A 15,614-nucleotide genomic window follows, 5' to 3' on the forward strand; every position below is an offset into this window, starting at 1 on the left:
CTGGGTGGCGGCAAACAGCCCACCGCAATCAGTTCCGGGTTGGCGAGAGTATTATAGCCCTGTACAACGTATGGCCTATTTTAAACCAGTGGTTGCAGTAAGCTGTTGGGCGGGCCAATTGCTTACTGCCAGGGCCTATTTTCTTTGTCTGCATGGTGCCCGGTCCTTTCCACTCACCCACAAAACAGCAGGGAGAACGAAGCGGTATATTATTTGGTTGCGCTCGGCACACAACGTCGAATCTGTTGGCATCATTGACTGCGATGTCCAAGCATTATCTGCCACCTCCTCCGGGCGTGCACCCCAACTATACCCACCCCGCTATTCAATACTGGAACATAGCGATTTACATCCTTTTCCTGGTTCTCGTAACAGTAGCGGTTTTGCTACGTCTATATACCCGTCTACGGATCAGCCGATTCCCATGTGGTGCTGACGACTGTTCGTAAGCCTCAGTTCCAAACTGTACTTCCTCACTGACTTCTTCCTCAACAGTCTTTTGCACACTATCCTATGTATGCTGCAAATGTATGCCACCTTTAGCAACTAGGCTGACGCGTTTGGGCTAGCTCCTCTCCGTAGCATATACGGGTATTCAGTTCAAAGGTATGGATAACATTCAACATGGTTTATATGCTAGGATTGACCCATTCCAATTCAGTCTTATCAGTTGGAATCGGACATCATATATGGGAAGTACCAACTTCCTCGCTCGCCCAGGCAGCTGCCGTACGTGGGTATCGGAATGTCCTGTCGTAGATTGTCACTGACCGGCCGATAGCTGCTGGGTGTAGCCAACTTCATGCAGCTGGCCTTGCTAGCAGCCATAAAATTGACATTTTTATCTTTCTACTATCATTACTTTTGGCTCCATGCTCCTTGTCGCAGAATGATAATCGTCGGGACGGTTATCATCTGTGCAGCCACATTAATCTCCTTTGGTACCACAGCTGCAACCGCCGTGCCATCCCTGTCTCCAGCACACAATATGATTCATAACAAAGGAGCTTGGTCAGTCATTCCTTACGTTAATCGTACTGTGGACATGGTCACCAATATCTACATTCTCATGGTCCCGATTCCGTGTCTCCGACGTCTTCAACTTGGCTCTCGTGATAAGATCAAAGTGGCGGGACTTTACATGCTTGGACTCTGGTTAGTACCTTTCTAGTCTCTCTACCAAATTTGTATAACTGATATTGTCCAGTGGATGTGCTGCCGGTATAACCCAGCTTGCCCTGACTCCAAGAATTTGGACTAGGATGGACCTTACATGGACCATTGGGATCTTGGCTGCGCTAACGTACGACATTTTCCACTATGACTAGGCAGTTGTATAAGCTAACTAGTTATAGGGTTGCCGAAGCTAATATTGGAATTATCTGTGCCTGTTTGCTCCTGCTCCCGTATTTCTTAGATGGTAATGGACCAGGACGGATCGCGCATGCTTTATCCAGTTGCTTCCGATATCGGGACATCAAGGATGACCAATCAGGATGTCCTGAAACTTCTCAAGATAGGTCTGCAACAGAACTTAGGATACATCAAGAAGCATGCAGTGATAACGATCAGCGTGTATAGCTAAGGTGAACGCTCTATTGCTGTCATAACTGACACGATTCAAAGACGATAATGTGTGTCACCTCACCCAATGGCACTGGCATTATTCCGAGTTACAGCTACCTTCCATGTCGACTCTTTTTGGATACCAGGTGTCTCCCTGTTTCAAATTTCCTAGGAAACTTGAGCATCTCTTAAAATGTTGCCGTGCGGTAGAAAGTATAAGTTCTGGTCATGCATGATCATTTGCTCAGAAGTATCAGCTTAGGCGGCTGACTGCGCCTGGAAACTCATATCAAAGACAAGACTATTATGATTGCAGCCGCTGGAGTCTATCCAACCTTTACAAGGTAAAGGTAAAGCATGGAGTTGCAACGATATTAGGAGACTCGATTACAATGGAGTTGGAGTGTTGACTATGTTGGCTTCGACAACACGAGAATATCGTTTTGGTATTCGTTAACTAGAGCAGACAATCGCACATCGTGGCTGCGTGCGCAACAGATTAGCTCAAAATCGAAGGCTAAATACCATATTATACAATATTCACCGCCTAGCTACCTGAATGAGGGAAGGCTTGCAACTATGGGGTAAATTCTAAGTGATCGAATTTTATGCGAGTGTAATGGGAGTGAGGCGTTATACTGTGCCAGCCATTCTTTCCCAACGTACGATAAAATATCGAATTAGCGTTCACATGCCTATACTTATCTAGATCGCTATAGAGCCATTTCCTATAGTATCCGTCTGTGAGCAAGAAATGTCTCAAGAAGACCAACAAAGAAAGTTCTGCAGGCCTAATCAGTAGAATTTGCGCCTTCAAAGACTGCCACTCCTACAGTCCTTTCCCAGGTGCTCCCTTCTGCGTCACGAATACTCACTGTGAAGTAATCGATACCCTCCTCCCTCGAGGATGCATACTTTGCTACGCCGTTCGCGACTTCGACGGTCCCGAGGGTACCTCCCGACACAGCAAAGGATGGACTGGAAAACCCTCCTGCTAAGCCGCTGAGGTCAAATTCAGCGGATCCTCCAGGGGTGACGAAGAGGTGTGGATCTGCCATGAAATTTAGATAACCTTCGATCGGCGTGTAGCCGTCACCACCGGTGGAACCATCCCACCAATCCGCGATTCCATCCCCATCAGCATCCCAAGTATCGGAGCGAGTTGCAGTTGGGAAGTCTTCAAGACCTCCGACATCCTGCTCGTTGTCAATGATGCCTGGCTCGCCGGAAACTGAGCCACTATATCTGGTGGTGCCATTAAGAGTCTCTTGGATAATGCGCGTGTCATGGTCGTCGCGCACAGGTTTGCTGACACCGCTGTCTGAAAGCACACGTTTGTATGCCTCTGACGAACTGTGCTCCTCGATGAACGATGGAAAAAACCTAGGGAGTCATGCGTCAGAATACAACTTATTGCATTGCGACTCTCGACATGTCAGCTGATCCTTACGGCACATCAAAGAATTTCTGGTATTCCGGGGGCGGATCGATGCTAACATCCGCGTAACACGCAATATTAGATGTCTGTTCGGTCCCATCGCCAGGGGGGTATTGCTGCGACTTCTCGTCGAAAACTCCCGGCATGGCATTTCCGGCACAATAGTACTGCTGGGTCCCTGGTAACGCATCTTCGTACTGTTCAACTGATGTTAGCCATGGTAAGATCACTGTCGTATGTACCATATAGGGCATACTGTAGCCTTTAGAGCATAAGTAAGGTTGCTCGCAGGGCCCTGCTTGTACAAGTTACCGACGAAGTTAACCTGCATGGCACCTCCATCGGTAACACGAGAACCTGGCCCATGTTAGTATGAACTACGTTCTTTGTTGGCTTTGACGTCCTATACCGAAGTTATACACCACATTGTTCCGTATATCTAAGCGGCCTGCAAAGTGCGAGTTGTCGTCAACACCACCGCCCATACTCCAACTCCGCCCTTCTGCGTGTGCAATGAGGTTGTGATGTAGGGAAGCGACATCACCACCGACTGTTGCTGCATACCCATGCTTTGTGCCTTCGGGATAATTCTTATGACCAGCAATGTTCAGTGGCTCGGAGATCATGTTACGTTGAAAAGTGATGTTGTATGCATCGCGTGATGAGAAACACTCATCAATTGCCCATCCCTTCCGGGAAATCAGCCTCGTAATAAGTAATCGCTAGTCGGGGCTCTTACCATAGAACATCGGTCAAAGATGCAATAGTTAGAGCCCTGCATTCCCATGCCATCCACCGTCTCTCCCGAGATGGAACCTGGTCGGGTACGAATATGACGGAAAATCACATCTGAAGCTCCAGACAGACCAAAGGGGTGGCCCTGGATAGCAATCCCCTTTCCTGGGGCTGTTTGACCCGCAACTGTAATGTAGTTACTGTTGACAGTTAACCGTGATGTTGTCGTTATGACGCCACCGACGTCAAATACGATAATGCGTGGTCCTGTCTCAACCGTGAGAGCGTGTCGTAAAGTGCCTGGGTCTTCATTGTCCTCGAGGCTGGTAACTTTGACAACTTTCCCTCCACGTCCCCCTCGGGAAAACCGCCTGCATCATCGTCAGCAATAGCAATGGCGGGGCTACAGTTGACTCTTACCCATATCCCTCAGCACCGGGGAATGCCAGTTGGGCAAGCCGAAACATGAAGACCCGGCCTGTGTAAGTATCACTTCCTGAGACAACATCGACTCGCCAATAGAACGTGTCAATCTTGTTTAGTCCTGCTTCGCGGTGAGTTAATGTTCATATCCATGTATTGTGAAATATCACCTGATAAGACTATTTGCTCTTCACTCAGACCTTTGCCAACGACCGCTAAGCTGTTCGCTGATGTTCCCAGATAGACATCGTAGGTTGGTGAATTAGCAGATACTGGCCGACGCCAGGAAGCGGTAAGATTTACCTTGGACTCTGGCTGTATACGCTCATCGCGGTGTGCAGGAGTGGGAAATGAGACTTGGTTCCCCATACTTGGGGTGTCGATCTCGAAACCATTTAAATAAGCCAAGCCGTCTGTCCCCGATGGTGTATACGTTATCTCCACAATTTGATCCGTAGAATTCACGGAGAACCTTACATAGGATGTGGCTGCCTCCCAGATATTGTCGATACGAACAGATTGTCTTACATTCTGCGTATCCGGTCAGCGCGGATTAAGTACGATCATGTGCTTCAAATATTAAACTTACGGGTGCCTTTTCTTCTCCATCTACAGACACGGTGACTGCCCCTGTCGAGTTCAGGCTATCCCAGGCATTATGCCAAGTGAGCAAGGTATGCTCTCCGCCAGATAGTCCTTGAATTGTCAAGGTGATAGGGCCCGGGTTGTCGCTGGAAGTTGTGATGCCCTGATTCACAACTCGCTCCCCCAACGACGAAACAAACCGAGTATATTGGTACTTGTAATAGCTGCCTTCCAGGGATGAATTATCTGGTGCACCAATAGTAAATTTTACATCACTGATGGTGATATTTGCATTTTGGCTCTCGCTTTCGATCGTCCACGTTTCGAAGTCCGGTTCAACCATAGAACGTATACTGGATGGCGCCAAGCGCACGCATATTTGTGCGAACGCTGTAGTCCAACATATCGTCGAAATAAGTATAAGGGAGTTCAAAATCATCATGGTCCCGTGTGAACACTGAAAATCTGGGATGCCCTCTGGCTACCGCGGCTACTTGTAGAGCATCAGGGTTTAATACATCCATATTATTCCGTTCGTTCGTAGAAAAGTGAAGCTGCTACATAATAATTTTAGTTAGAGGAAGTGGCAGTACCTGGTTTCAAATTAATCCCCTTAGATGCTTAAGATTTTCCACAAATGGAGATGATGATGTTGCATAATTCAACAAGATCAGCAAACAAAAACGACTAGTCTGAAACGGTTTGGGCTTGGCAACGGACTTGGCTTCTCTTTTCTGCTGTTTTTGAGTGGCGGAAAAAGGATACTATTGAAGTCTCGTTTTAAATTTTCTGGATATGTAGGTCCCATGGTATCGCTCGTGCTACAATGCTAATTAGATGTACTCAGAGAAGAGCATCATACATAATGATGGATCTCATTCTATTTGTTTCCACCCCTACTACAGTACTTCGTAGTACAAGAGACCACATATGTACACCGTTAGAGGATCGTATGGTAGACTGTCTATGTGTTTCCGAGGAATAGCAGAGTTGTAGCCACCAACCTCCACCGGACGTGCCTGACATTTGTACGCAGTATAATAGAAACTCTAGGAATATTTTAGGTTGCTACGATGAGGAACGTAATCGACATTGAACATATTAACCTCCACCAGTGTTAACCATTCTAAAGCACTTCTCCTGGTCGGATTCCGGAAGAATGCTTATCTCCTCTACCCGGGAACTCTGCCAAGCACGGGAATGTTTTATCCTCGAACACTCCCCTGTCAAAGGTTGATTATCCATGTTGTGGCTGTGATAAGAGTATCCCGCCGATCATGATCAAACCCTCACCTCGTGGGCGACGATCATGGGTGGTCGAGAAGCCGTCATCCGTGATTATTGCACAAATCATCATCACAATGGGGAGCTCTCTCCAAGCTCCTCTCATCAAAGAAGGCTGATCCACCGTGAAACACACACAGATTGAAACGCCAAGAACTTCTTATCCTCTTAGGTGTCTCAACATCACATAGGATCCGACAGTGGTGGACGAGTATATAAACTGACTAACCGACCGGCAAGAGTCAGGAAGTGAAAATAAGGAGCGCTCGAAGAGTCTGAGACATCGACCCTGCTAGCATATATTGAATTATCTCTTAATCATGTACCACAAGGCACTTCTTGTCTCTTTCGCTGCGACGGCACTGGCCGTTCATGGTGCTTCTCACTCTCATTTGGGGAAGCGATTCACTTTTCCCCTCCCATCATCCAAGGGCAGTGTGACCTTTGATGCTCCCCACGTCATCAGCGGCAACACTACCTTCGATGGGGGTATGAAGACATATGGCCGTGGAGTTGACTGCAGTGAGGGTGAAGGTGGTGATAGTGACGCTGTCTTTTGGGTCGAAAATGGAGGCACGCTCAAAAATGCCATCATTGGACCTGACCAGATCGAGGGTGTCCATTGCATGGGAGCCTGCACAATTGAAAATGTTTGGTGGGAGGCAGTTTGTGAAGGTGGGGGAACTATTCGCAGAGAACCTACGTTAGGAAGCTGACCTTCGTCTACCTCAGATGCATTGTCGCTCAAAGAAGGCACTGGGCCCTTCCGTGTTATTGGTGGCGGTGCCCAGGGAGCCGAGGACAAGGTGATCCAACATAACTCTCCCGGTACTGTTAACATCGAAGGCTTCACCGTCTACAACTTTGGAAAACTGTACCGATCCTGCGGAAACTGCGACGACATGTATGAACGCCACGTAACCGTGGCTGGCGTCACAGCCGTTGAAGGAAGTACCTTGGTCGGCATCAACAGTAACTACGGTGACACAGCCACCATCAAAAGTGACGTATGCGCCACAGATGTGGATACGATCTGCCAGGAATATGAGGGAAACAGCTCTGGAGAGGAGGTAAGTAGAGCTGCCTGTATTCTCGAGCTTCTGATCAACAAATTCTAATGGTATCAAAAGCCCCCGGAGACCGGTTCTGGCCCTAGCTCCGCCTGCCAGTATTCGGAACCTCTTTCAGCATGCTAGATTATTCTCAATTTGGGATGGGTCATAAGATCGGATATTGGAGGGTGCTTGTTCTTTGTTTGTTCCAGTCACTCATTGATTTCAGGGACCATGACTCCGATGTTGCTTGTTTTGAAATATATCTGTCCGTTATACGGTATATGAAACACCGCCTATCAGTAAAATGCCCATACATATTATTATGTTGCTTGGACTACGTAATTACATTGACACATATAGATCCTACCAGAGTACAGTACTAAGACTTCAGAATTACACGTACTATGGCTTCTTTAGATTCTCATCAGAAGTGTTTTTCAGCGATTAGCTCACGTAGGTAGTTGAACATTCAATAAGTGCACCAATTATATTTACGAAGCTTTGAAATCCCTAAGATTAAATAAATAACCCATGCTACAGTGTTAGACACATACTTCATAGTCGAACTGATCCTTTACCGAGCACTGTAGGAGCTAGCCCTAAACTGCGTCCAAATCTATATAATAATAGAACATGAATGGAAGTATTCTTGCTTCGTCCTAGACAGGATTATTATCCGATAAATCCCCTCGCGCCATCAGGTATCTGCATCTGCCAGATTAATGCGCCATACAGGACAACAGGGTACTGTCTATAACGCTACTAATTGCACATTACCTATCCCTGGGTGTATTATATGGAAAGGCATTCTGGTCTGAGCCATCCTCTGCTGTTGCTTCTCACCCAGACGACATGTTCCTTTTCACCGTATTGTGCAGGATAATGGAAGCAAGCAATCGGAAACCATATTTCACCCAGGATACAGCTTTCCCTCAGCTGTGATTGATGGTGACCCATTTCACGTGCAGTACGAAGGGATAGGCAATTGGATATGAAAACAATATGACTGGCCTGGGGAGCTCCGCTGGTATGTTTAGAATTATGTGCAATTGGGAAGCCTTTCCGGATTTTGCGTCTATATAAATTGTGTCGGGATCACCATCGTGCTCTGTATTAGGGGATCTCGAATATGTGAGGCAACAATTCCCTTTGGTACCGACCATTTTCTCCTCCTGTAACCAATTCTTGAAGACTTAAATGGAGTTCCAGGTGCTGAAACCAAAGCATCTTGGGCTCCCGTCTTCTCTGGGGAATGTGGGGCCAATAGGGGAAGAAACACAACATGTCGCGGGAAAAACGTTTTGAGTAGACCCTGACTATAGACCGAAGCGCAGAAAACAATCACTTCATTCTGATTACATGACAAAAATCACTTTTCACTGCTCTCAAGCTTTTCCCCTCAATAAAATTTATCTAGAAGGCAGACCAAACCGGGAACCGAAGCTTTTAGCCTCCTTGCTTTGTTTATAATAAGCCCTGCATAGCTTTTCACCGTAGAAGAAATGTTCGCGAGAAGCTGGATCAGAGTCGGGAAAACCTGAAACTCTTGCCTTGTGTTCAAACATAATGATGCAATCCGAACCGCCGAACGCGAAGTGCGATATTTCATCGCCCTTTTTGATCTTTTGGCCTTTGAGCTCCGTTCTCACATTAACAGAAGAGACCATGGCCATGCCAATGGGCATGACCACAACTCTGCCCAAGTTTTCAGTGTTGATGATTACAACCCCCCTTGTCTGGAGGAATTGATAGCCTGGAGTGTCTGGGGCGTCAAGGGTGTGAATACCCGGGGAATTCTGTGCTCTGCTTCCAATCCGGCGGGAGAGCTCCAGATAGTTGTGACCGACCTGTTCATCAGTCTTTACCAGTACCTCAAGGTAAGCTGCACCTTTAATGACGTCGATAACTTCCACGGTTCCTGAGACTGGTGCATGCTGGCGATGGTAATCGAACGAATTCAAGAAGACATGCGTCCAGAGACCGTCTTGAAACAATTCTCCGTAGGTTTTTGAGTCATCTCCAGGAACCTTTTGGTCCCCATACTTACCTAAGAGATCCCTGACTCTCCACGGGACATTCTTAAGAATTACTTCATCTTTCACCATCCTGTATTCTTCCTTTTGCAAGACTACCTCGGATTCATCGCTTATAGCATATGCTCCGGCGAAAGTGGAATCAGCAGGGAAGGTCACGATATGATCATCGTCTAGGCCATCGATTTCACGTGGCTTGTCAAGCTTTCGGTGGAAGAACTTATTGAATGACGTCCAGTTCTTCGAGTCCCCCTCTGATTCGAAAACACGGAAGAGAGGAGAGTTGCGAAAGGTTGTTATAGCAGTCTCGTTGATAGAAGAAGACTTGTCCATGCTAGAGCCGACCTCCTCAGCAAATCGGACTACCCAGTCTGAGAGGGGTTTTAAGGGCTTATTAATACTGAGTGGGTGGATCTTGGTTTGACGTCCACCCAACGGCTCCTGCGAAAGGACGAAGTAGAAAACACAAAGAATGTAATAGATGTCTCGACCTTTAGTCGACTCTGTAGGGACCCAGCCTCGGACAAGCCAGTCGGCAAAATCGAGGAAGCCTCTAGCTGAGATAATGCCGTACTTGTCCAGTTCGGGAATATCCCATCGACGAGCGTTTTTGACCGCTTGTTCGAGATCATCTACCTCCCAGAGTAGCTCGTCACGGAGCTCCTGGACGATGTCGCTGTATCTGGCCATGGTGCGTTGGTACTTGGATACAAATATATATATATATATGTATATATTAAGGGCTTGACAAGTAATAATTGATTAACCTTGGTCAAAGTACGGCGGTATTAGATGTTCTTATACCCTCTTGGCCTCCAGGATAAAATAGCGACATCGAAGTCCCGATATCCATGACTACCGGGCTCCAATGAAAGATATCCGATTTGTCTCAGAGGTTTTGTTGACGCCATGTACCGTCATACAGATGCTTGAAAATGGCCTGGCCATTAACAATGAGCTCCGGATGCAGATTCCGAACCAGGACATCGCAGATATGGATACACCGTTCGGGTGCACGGATCGACGGGTCTATTCTCCATTCACTGCCGATTTTCTCCAATGTAACCCTATATGTCTCTGCTCTTAACTCTAGCCCGTTCTAGAATCATAATATTCCCGACTAACAGCTAATAACAGTATAATCACTTGCCATGCCATTTCTCTCGGTTAAACTTGGCAAGTCATACCAGCCACTAAATTCTATTGTCATCCAAGGTGGGGATCTACCACAAATGGGCCATCACAGTTACACTCTGGCAACCTGTAGTGTCCTATTTTGACGACACAGATATTATTAGCTGCTTGCTTTTGACTTTCTTCGATCGTCATGCTCATAGTTAAGAGGCTGAGACTGTTGTATAAGTAGCAATGTTTGCTGTTTCTTATATTTACCTTTATCAAAGGTACTGGAATGATTCATTCAAAATATTCGGACTAAGTTCACTTATTGGAGCTTCATTTACGATAATTTAGTAAGCCCTATTACGGAAAGTCTACCAAAAATGGAATGATTTTATTCCAATTTCTACATGCCAATTAATCGTAATCGTATCACTAGCCTATGACTTATCCTTTGATCTTATCCATCTTTCACCTATTAGGTGCCACTTACATCCGAAGTAAGTCAATAATAAATTGATCAACCAAAGTAGCCGGATCAATCAATACCAGACGAAGATGGACGACATCTAGACCGAGGGTGATATTTACGGGCCACACAACCCAGTGTGAAATATACTGTGTAGTCTGTCAGTATCAAGCATCATCGAGTCATCTTTGAATCATTTTATCCAATCCAACCAACAACAAGTGCTAAGACAAAGAACATTTCGCAGTATTCGTCATACTACCTCTTTATCCATTAACCATAATTGAACCATATTCAAACCGTCCAGTCATAATCTTAGTGTATGCATCAAGCTTTATATGATTTTTATTTTTAACCTGCAAAATCACTTATAACTTCGACCTCGACACTTCTTTGCTTGTGTTCCATATTTCCACATCCGGGTCATGGCAATAATTCCTGGGGAAATAATGGGGGCCTAGAATTCTTTTTTGGACTTTTCCCGTGGCAGACTTCGGTAGCTCACCCTTTACACACGTAGCAACGTGGGCAATTTGTAGCCTGCTAACTTACTTCACAAGTCCCGCCTTAACGCCGACAGTGTCAGAACTTTGCCATAGCTATCTTTCAAGCTGACGATCGCTCCGACTCTCTGCCCAAATTCTTCATCCTCCACACCAACGACAATTACTTCCGATACATATGTCAGTCCTAGGATCTCGCGCTCTATGTCCAGAGCAGATATCTTATATCCACCAGACTTTATTATGTCCAGTGACGCTCGCCCGAGAATAAAGTAGTAGTTACCTTCTTTGCGCGCAATATCACCAGTTTTGAAAAAGCCATGTTGGTCGTGGGCCCCCTTAGTTGCCTTTTCGTCATTAAGATACCTGAGTGTAACGTTAGAAGAGGTATTAAAAGCCGAGAAGACATAACTACAAACTTTGCAAACATATGAGGCGCTTTCACAAGCACCATGCCGTCATCGGCCAGCTTCAGAGAAACTCCCGGTGGAACTCGCCCGACGCTATTCTGAGGGGTACTTCCCGGGTCAAAATCTACTCTGAGTACGGCTCCAAACTCGGTAGCTCCATATCGGGTTAGTATCTGCTTTCCGGCAAGAGCAATTAATTGTCCAGAATTGTTGGACAGGTGCAGGAAGTGTTGATGTACCACAGAGGAGGGCTCTCAGCTTTCTCGCACCATCGAGATCCTCTCGTCGCTCCCCTTCAGGGAGTCCTGATAGATGACTTTCGAAGTACCTCATCATTCGTATATAAATTGTCGGTACCCCCGAAAAGATAGTCAAACCTCCTTTTCAATCTTTCCCAGGTCCACGCTGCATCAAAACTTCCGCTACGGAATTCCACACAAGCTCCAGACACCATATAAGGCAGGAAGTTGATCCCGACACCGGTGACATGATGGACAGGGAGCATATGAAGAATAACGTCTTTTTCAGTAATTTGATAATAGTCAGCTATTTCCTCAGCAGCTGCTGTGATGTAGCTGCGTCGTTGTACCGCACCCTTTGGTGGCCCTGTCGTCCCAGATGTGAAGATCACAAGAGCAGCATTATTTGGGTTGATCTCTTTATCAGAGGATATTAGGATTTCCGTGGCGGATGCCAAATTGCCAAAGGTGTTGGAAATTCCTAAACACGGAATAGCGGCCTGCGTCTCGTTTTTGATGGAACTAGCCACTGACCGAGCCAGGTTGACGGTACCCACGGAGGCCATAATTCCCACACAACGGGATGTTAGAACTAACGATTTTGCTTCGTCAACCGGTAGCGCTACCGCTAACCTCTTATGAATATATTTCATTTTGGTCGAAAGGGCTTGGGCTCACATACATAGGGGAACTACAGCAGCCCCAATAGCCAATATAGCAATAAAACCGACAGCATATTCGTAACCCCCAGCAGCAAGCAGTCCAATAAAGACCTCATCGTCGTTTGCAAGCCGTTGGTGAACGTCTGCTCCAAGAGCATCCTAGAGACTCTTGCGGGCAGCCAGCACATCTATCAACAGTTGCAGATATGTTCTCTCGACGCGAAGGTTCACGTCCCGAATTGCGACCCGTGGCGGTGAACGACTCGCATAACGCAATAGCTTTTCGAAGAATGGCATATGAGGTAGAACGGCATATCCCGTATGTGGTGGTACGGAAAGGGTCCGGTCCCCGCTATCTGTACCATACATCCTGGGTCCAAAAGAATCAAGAATAAAAAGGTGTAGGGAATGAAAAAAAGGTAAAACAAACTTGAGACTGAAGCTAGCCACTGAGTCGGAAGAGATTTTTATAAACCGAGTAATATAACGTATACATACTCTCGAGCCCTTGGGGGCGTTTCTCGTCATCGTATATGACCGACAACCGAGTCCCCGCCGGCAATCGGCAAACCCCACAAAATTGGGCCTGCATGGACAATTCGACTTGATTAAACCACGGGCCGAGCTTATAGCTTCAGCCGAGAGTACAAGATAAGAAATTTCCGTTGAAAACATATTCATAAAACAAACACGCACATACACACACATACATTCTCCGATCTCCTTAGTAGCAACTATGCGCGATTTCACCGACGGCCTTCTTCCCAGTCACCCAAGGGGACCAGATATCCTTTCCAAAGAACGGGCGCAATCGAACGTCTCTGTGGATGAGCTATCAGAGTATCTGCTCCACCACAATGGGTTTCTTGACAGACAAGCCCGCATCCTCCCAATCCTCCAAAAAGAGCCTTTGTTAGACAAATCACAACAGCAGAATTTGTCTCGGCCTGACCTCTACAAACAAGCCCTGGCGAGGGCCAAGCTCCTTCGTCGTCTAGCAGATAAGCATGGGTGGGATATTGCGGATTACAAAATGGCTGAGTACTTGGTCGATGATGTGTCACCTTATTTCCTGCATATGGAGATGTTCAGTACGACCATTCGTGAACAGGCCAGCGATTCCCAACGTGCATACTGGATGCCCCAAATTGAACGATGGGAGATTATTGGAGCCTACGCACAAACAGAACTGGGCCATGGTAGCAATGTCAGAGGGCTGGAGCTCGAAGCGCGGTGGGACCAGCATGCGAAGCAGTTCGTTCTACACAGCCCAGCCTTGACTGCCAGTAAATGGTGGAATGGAACCCTTGGTCGTACAGCAAACCATGCAATTGTTGTCGCGCAGCTCCTTCTACCACGTCATGGCACTTCTTCAACATCCAAGGATGTAGAATACATTTCATATGGTCCCCATCCATTTATCGTGCAGGTGCGGAACATGACATCCCACCAGCCTTTGGACGGGGTTGTGATTGGCGATATTGGACCGAAATATGGGTATGCAACCATGGATAATGGGTACATGTTGTTTGATAATTTCCGGTGAGTGCAAATGAACGGTGCATAAGTTTATCTACTGATGCCATAAAGTATTCCCCATTCCGCCCTGCTTTCACGCTATTCTAGCGTTGACCCAGACACGGGTCGGTATTCAAAGCCTGAGAAACCTGCTGTTGTGTACGGATCATTGACAGCTGTCCGTGCTAGCATTGTCCAGCACGCCCGACTTGTCCTTGCTCGTGCAGTTACGGTAGCAATTCGCTATACCGCTATCCGTCGCCAGTTTCGTGATCGCGATGGCGATGGGAATGGCCCTGAGCTCGCTGTCTTGGATTATCCGACCGTTCAGGTTCGCATACTACCTCTCTTGGCTACCACGTTTGCTCTGCATTACACCGGACTGGCGATGCAGCGGATCTACGAGGGTACTCGCCGGGAGATAGAATCTGGTAACTTCAATAATCTTGCACACATGCATAGTATGTCGTCAGGTCTGAAGAGCTTGTGCACCAGTCTGGTTGCTGATGGAATTGAAACTTGCCGCCGAGCGCTCGGTGGTCATGGATTTGGCGGGGGGAGCGGCCTGATTCAACTCAATAATGACTATTTGTCGAAACCGACTGTCGAGGGTGATAACTGGATGATTACCCAACAGACTGCGTCATATATTATCAAAAAAATGACAGTAGCGGTTTCTTCCCCGAATAGCCGATACAACGACGAGATTGATGGGCAGTTTAAAGAATACATTAGACAAGGCCATCAATATCAATTGGATATCCTGCGCAATGATCGTGACATTGTCAAAAGCTTCCAGTTGAGAGCTACCTCTCTTGTTAGTTAACTCTCTGCTCATGCAGCCCTAGGGTGAAGCTGATCATTTTAGGCCTACAATGCCTATCAGGAAAGGGTGGTGAGGAAAAGGTCCTGGAATTCCTTGTTGATTCAACTTCACAGACTTAGCCGCGGTATGTTGACCAATTACGAGGCATTATGAAAGGATTATACTGACCGAACTAGCGCAATCCCAGTCCATTTTGGTCACAAAATTCTTTCAGGCTCTCGATGGCGATAGGAGTCTTTCATTATCGGTGAAAGGCACAATATGGGATCTCTTTCGTCTGTTCGCACTATTCACGATGGAGACTGAAAGCTATGAATGTAGATGGGCCAAATGTCGTTTGCGATCATACGGAGACTGACCAGTAAATGCAGTTTTTACTTCTGGGGTGGTTGCTCGCGAGCAGCTCGATCGATTGCCAACTAGGATCGGAGAACTCATGGCCCAGATCCGTCCACATGCAGTCAACCTAGTAGACTCCTGGAAGGTCCCGGACTATCTTCTCGATAGGTACGCTTTTATGCCCCAAGCCCACTCATAACTTGTCATTTAAACAGGATTAACCATTCCTAGTGCCCTTGGCAGGTACGATGGACAGGTCTATGAAGACCTTTTTAACAGAGCCCACCGTTTGAATCCATTAAATAAATTAACTTTCAACCCGAAATATTGGGAAGATGAGACTATCATGGGCGTCTCAGACCCTCGATTGACATCGTCAAAACTTTGACATTCATGTGGGTAAGAACAGA

The 15,614-nt window shown here is 46.7% G+C and overlaps 6 protein-coding genes across 6 annotated transcripts; 3 read left to right on the forward strand and 3 right to left on the reverse strand.

The window, feature by feature from the left end:
* The first annotated feature begins 37 nt into the window (after positions 1-37).
* Positions 38-2,198, forward strand: BDV59DRAFT_187731 (uncharacterized protein). The gene is made up of 8 exons (XM_073691273.1): positions 38-441; positions 496-515; positions 570-606; positions 662-729; positions 782-1,155; positions 1,208-1,303; positions 1,356-1,520; positions 1,582-2,198. The coding sequence occupies exons 1-8, from the start codon at positions 153-155 to the stop codon at positions 1,583-1,585; spliced, it is 1,053 nt and encodes a 350-aa protein (XP_073543658.1). The 5' UTR covers positions 38-152; the 3' UTR covers positions 1,586-2,198.
* A 159-nt stretch (positions 2,199-2,357) lies between these two features.
* BDV59DRAFT_210660 (pectate lyase) lies at positions 2,358-5,186 on the reverse strand (the record flags this gene model as incomplete). The annotated part of the gene is made up of 8 exons (XM_073695643.1): positions 2,358-2,949; positions 3,017-3,201; positions 3,261-3,361; positions 3,414-3,693; positions 3,744-4,110; positions 4,160-4,283; positions 4,333-4,693; positions 4,752-5,186. The coding sequence occupies 8 exons, from the start codon at positions 5,184-5,186 to the stop codon at positions 2,358-2,360; spliced, it is 2,445 nt and encodes an 814-aa protein (XP_073543659.1).
* Positions 5,187-6,298: 1,112 nt separating this feature from the next.
* On the forward strand, positions 6,299-7,380 carry BDV59DRAFT_187736 (pectate lyase). The gene is made up of 3 exons (XM_073691274.1): positions 6,299-6,706; positions 6,764-7,101; positions 7,162-7,380. The coding sequence occupies exons 1-3, from the start codon at positions 6,352-6,354 to the stop codon at positions 7,225-7,227; spliced, it is 759 nt and encodes a 252-aa protein (XP_073543660.1). The 5' UTR covers positions 6,299-6,351; the 3' UTR covers positions 7,228-7,380.
* Positions 7,381-8,495: 1,115 nt separating this feature from the next.
* BDV59DRAFT_210661 (phosphatidylserine decarboxylase) lies at positions 8,496-9,809 on the reverse strand (the record flags this gene model as incomplete). Its single annotated transcript, XM_073695644.1, has 1 exon — positions 8,496-9,809. One exon carries the CDS (start codon positions 9,807-9,809, stop codon positions 8,496-8,498), a length of 1,314 nt encoding a protein of 437 aa, XP_073543661.1.
* A 1,451-nt stretch (positions 9,810-11,260) lies between these two features.
* Positions 11,261-12,890, reverse strand: BDV59DRAFT_196125 (uncharacterized protein; the record flags this gene model as incomplete). Its single annotated transcript, XM_073692672.1, has 6 exons — positions 11,261-11,576; positions 11,630-11,793; positions 11,837-11,948; positions 11,998-12,492; positions 12,538-12,680; positions 12,741-12,890. The coding sequence occupies 6 exons, from the start codon at positions 12,888-12,890 to the stop codon at positions 11,261-11,263; spliced, it is 1,380 nt and encodes a 459-aa protein (XP_073543662.1).
* A 275-nt stretch (positions 12,891-13,165) lies between these two features.
* BDV59DRAFT_210662 (acyl-CoA dehydrogenase/oxidase C-terminal) lies at positions 13,166-15,592 on the forward strand (the record flags this gene model as incomplete). The annotated part of the gene is made up of 6 exons (XM_073695645.1): positions 13,166-14,063; positions 14,112-14,856; positions 14,908-14,989; positions 15,042-15,182; positions 15,237-15,372; positions 15,436-15,592. Exons 1-6 carry the CDS (start codon positions 13,258-13,260, stop codon positions 15,590-15,592), a joined length of 2,067 nt encoding a protein of 688 aa, XP_073543663.1. The 5' UTR covers positions 13,166-13,257.
* Positions 15,593-15,614: the final 22 nt, after the last annotated feature.

This window comes from Aspergillus ambiguus, assembly GCF_047715705.1.
Source record: "Aspergillus ambiguus strain CBS 117.58 unplaced genomic scaffold BDV59scaffold_49, whole genome shotgun sequence".
NCBI lineage: Eukaryota > Fungi > Ascomycota > Eurotiomycetes > Eurotiales > Aspergillaceae > Aspergillus > Aspergillus ambiguus.

What these genes read in the sequence shown, in the direction of transcription:
- BDV59DRAFT_187736 (XM_073691274.1), top strand. Translation starts at nt 6,352, where the DNA reads ATGTACCACAAGGCACTTCTTGTCTCTTTCGCTGCGACGGCACTGGCC. An exon ending in GTGGGAGGCAGTTTGTGAAG is followed by an intron (nt 6,707 to 6,763) that starts GTGGGGGAACTA and finishes CGTCTACCTCAG; the next exon opens with ATGCATTGTCGCTCAAAGAA. An exon ending in GAAACAGCTCTGGAGAGGAG is followed by an intron (nt 7,102 to 7,161) that starts GTAAGTAGAGCT and finishes TGGTATCAAAAG; the next exon opens with CCCCCGGAGACCGGTTCTGG.
- BDV59DRAFT_187731 (XM_073691273.1), top strand. Translation starts at nt 153, where the DNA reads ATGGTGCCCGGTCCTTTCCACTCACCCACAAAACAGCAGGGAGAACGA. An exon ending in TACGGGTATTCAGTTCAAAG is followed by an intron (nt 607 to 661) that starts GTATGGATAACA and finishes ATTCCAATTCAG; the next exon opens with TCTTATCAGTTGGAATCGGA. An exon ending in GGGATCTTGGCTGCGCTAAC is followed by an intron (nt 1,304 to 1,355) that starts GTACGACATTTT and finishes AACTAGTTATAG; the next exon opens with GGTTGCCGAAGCTAATATTG.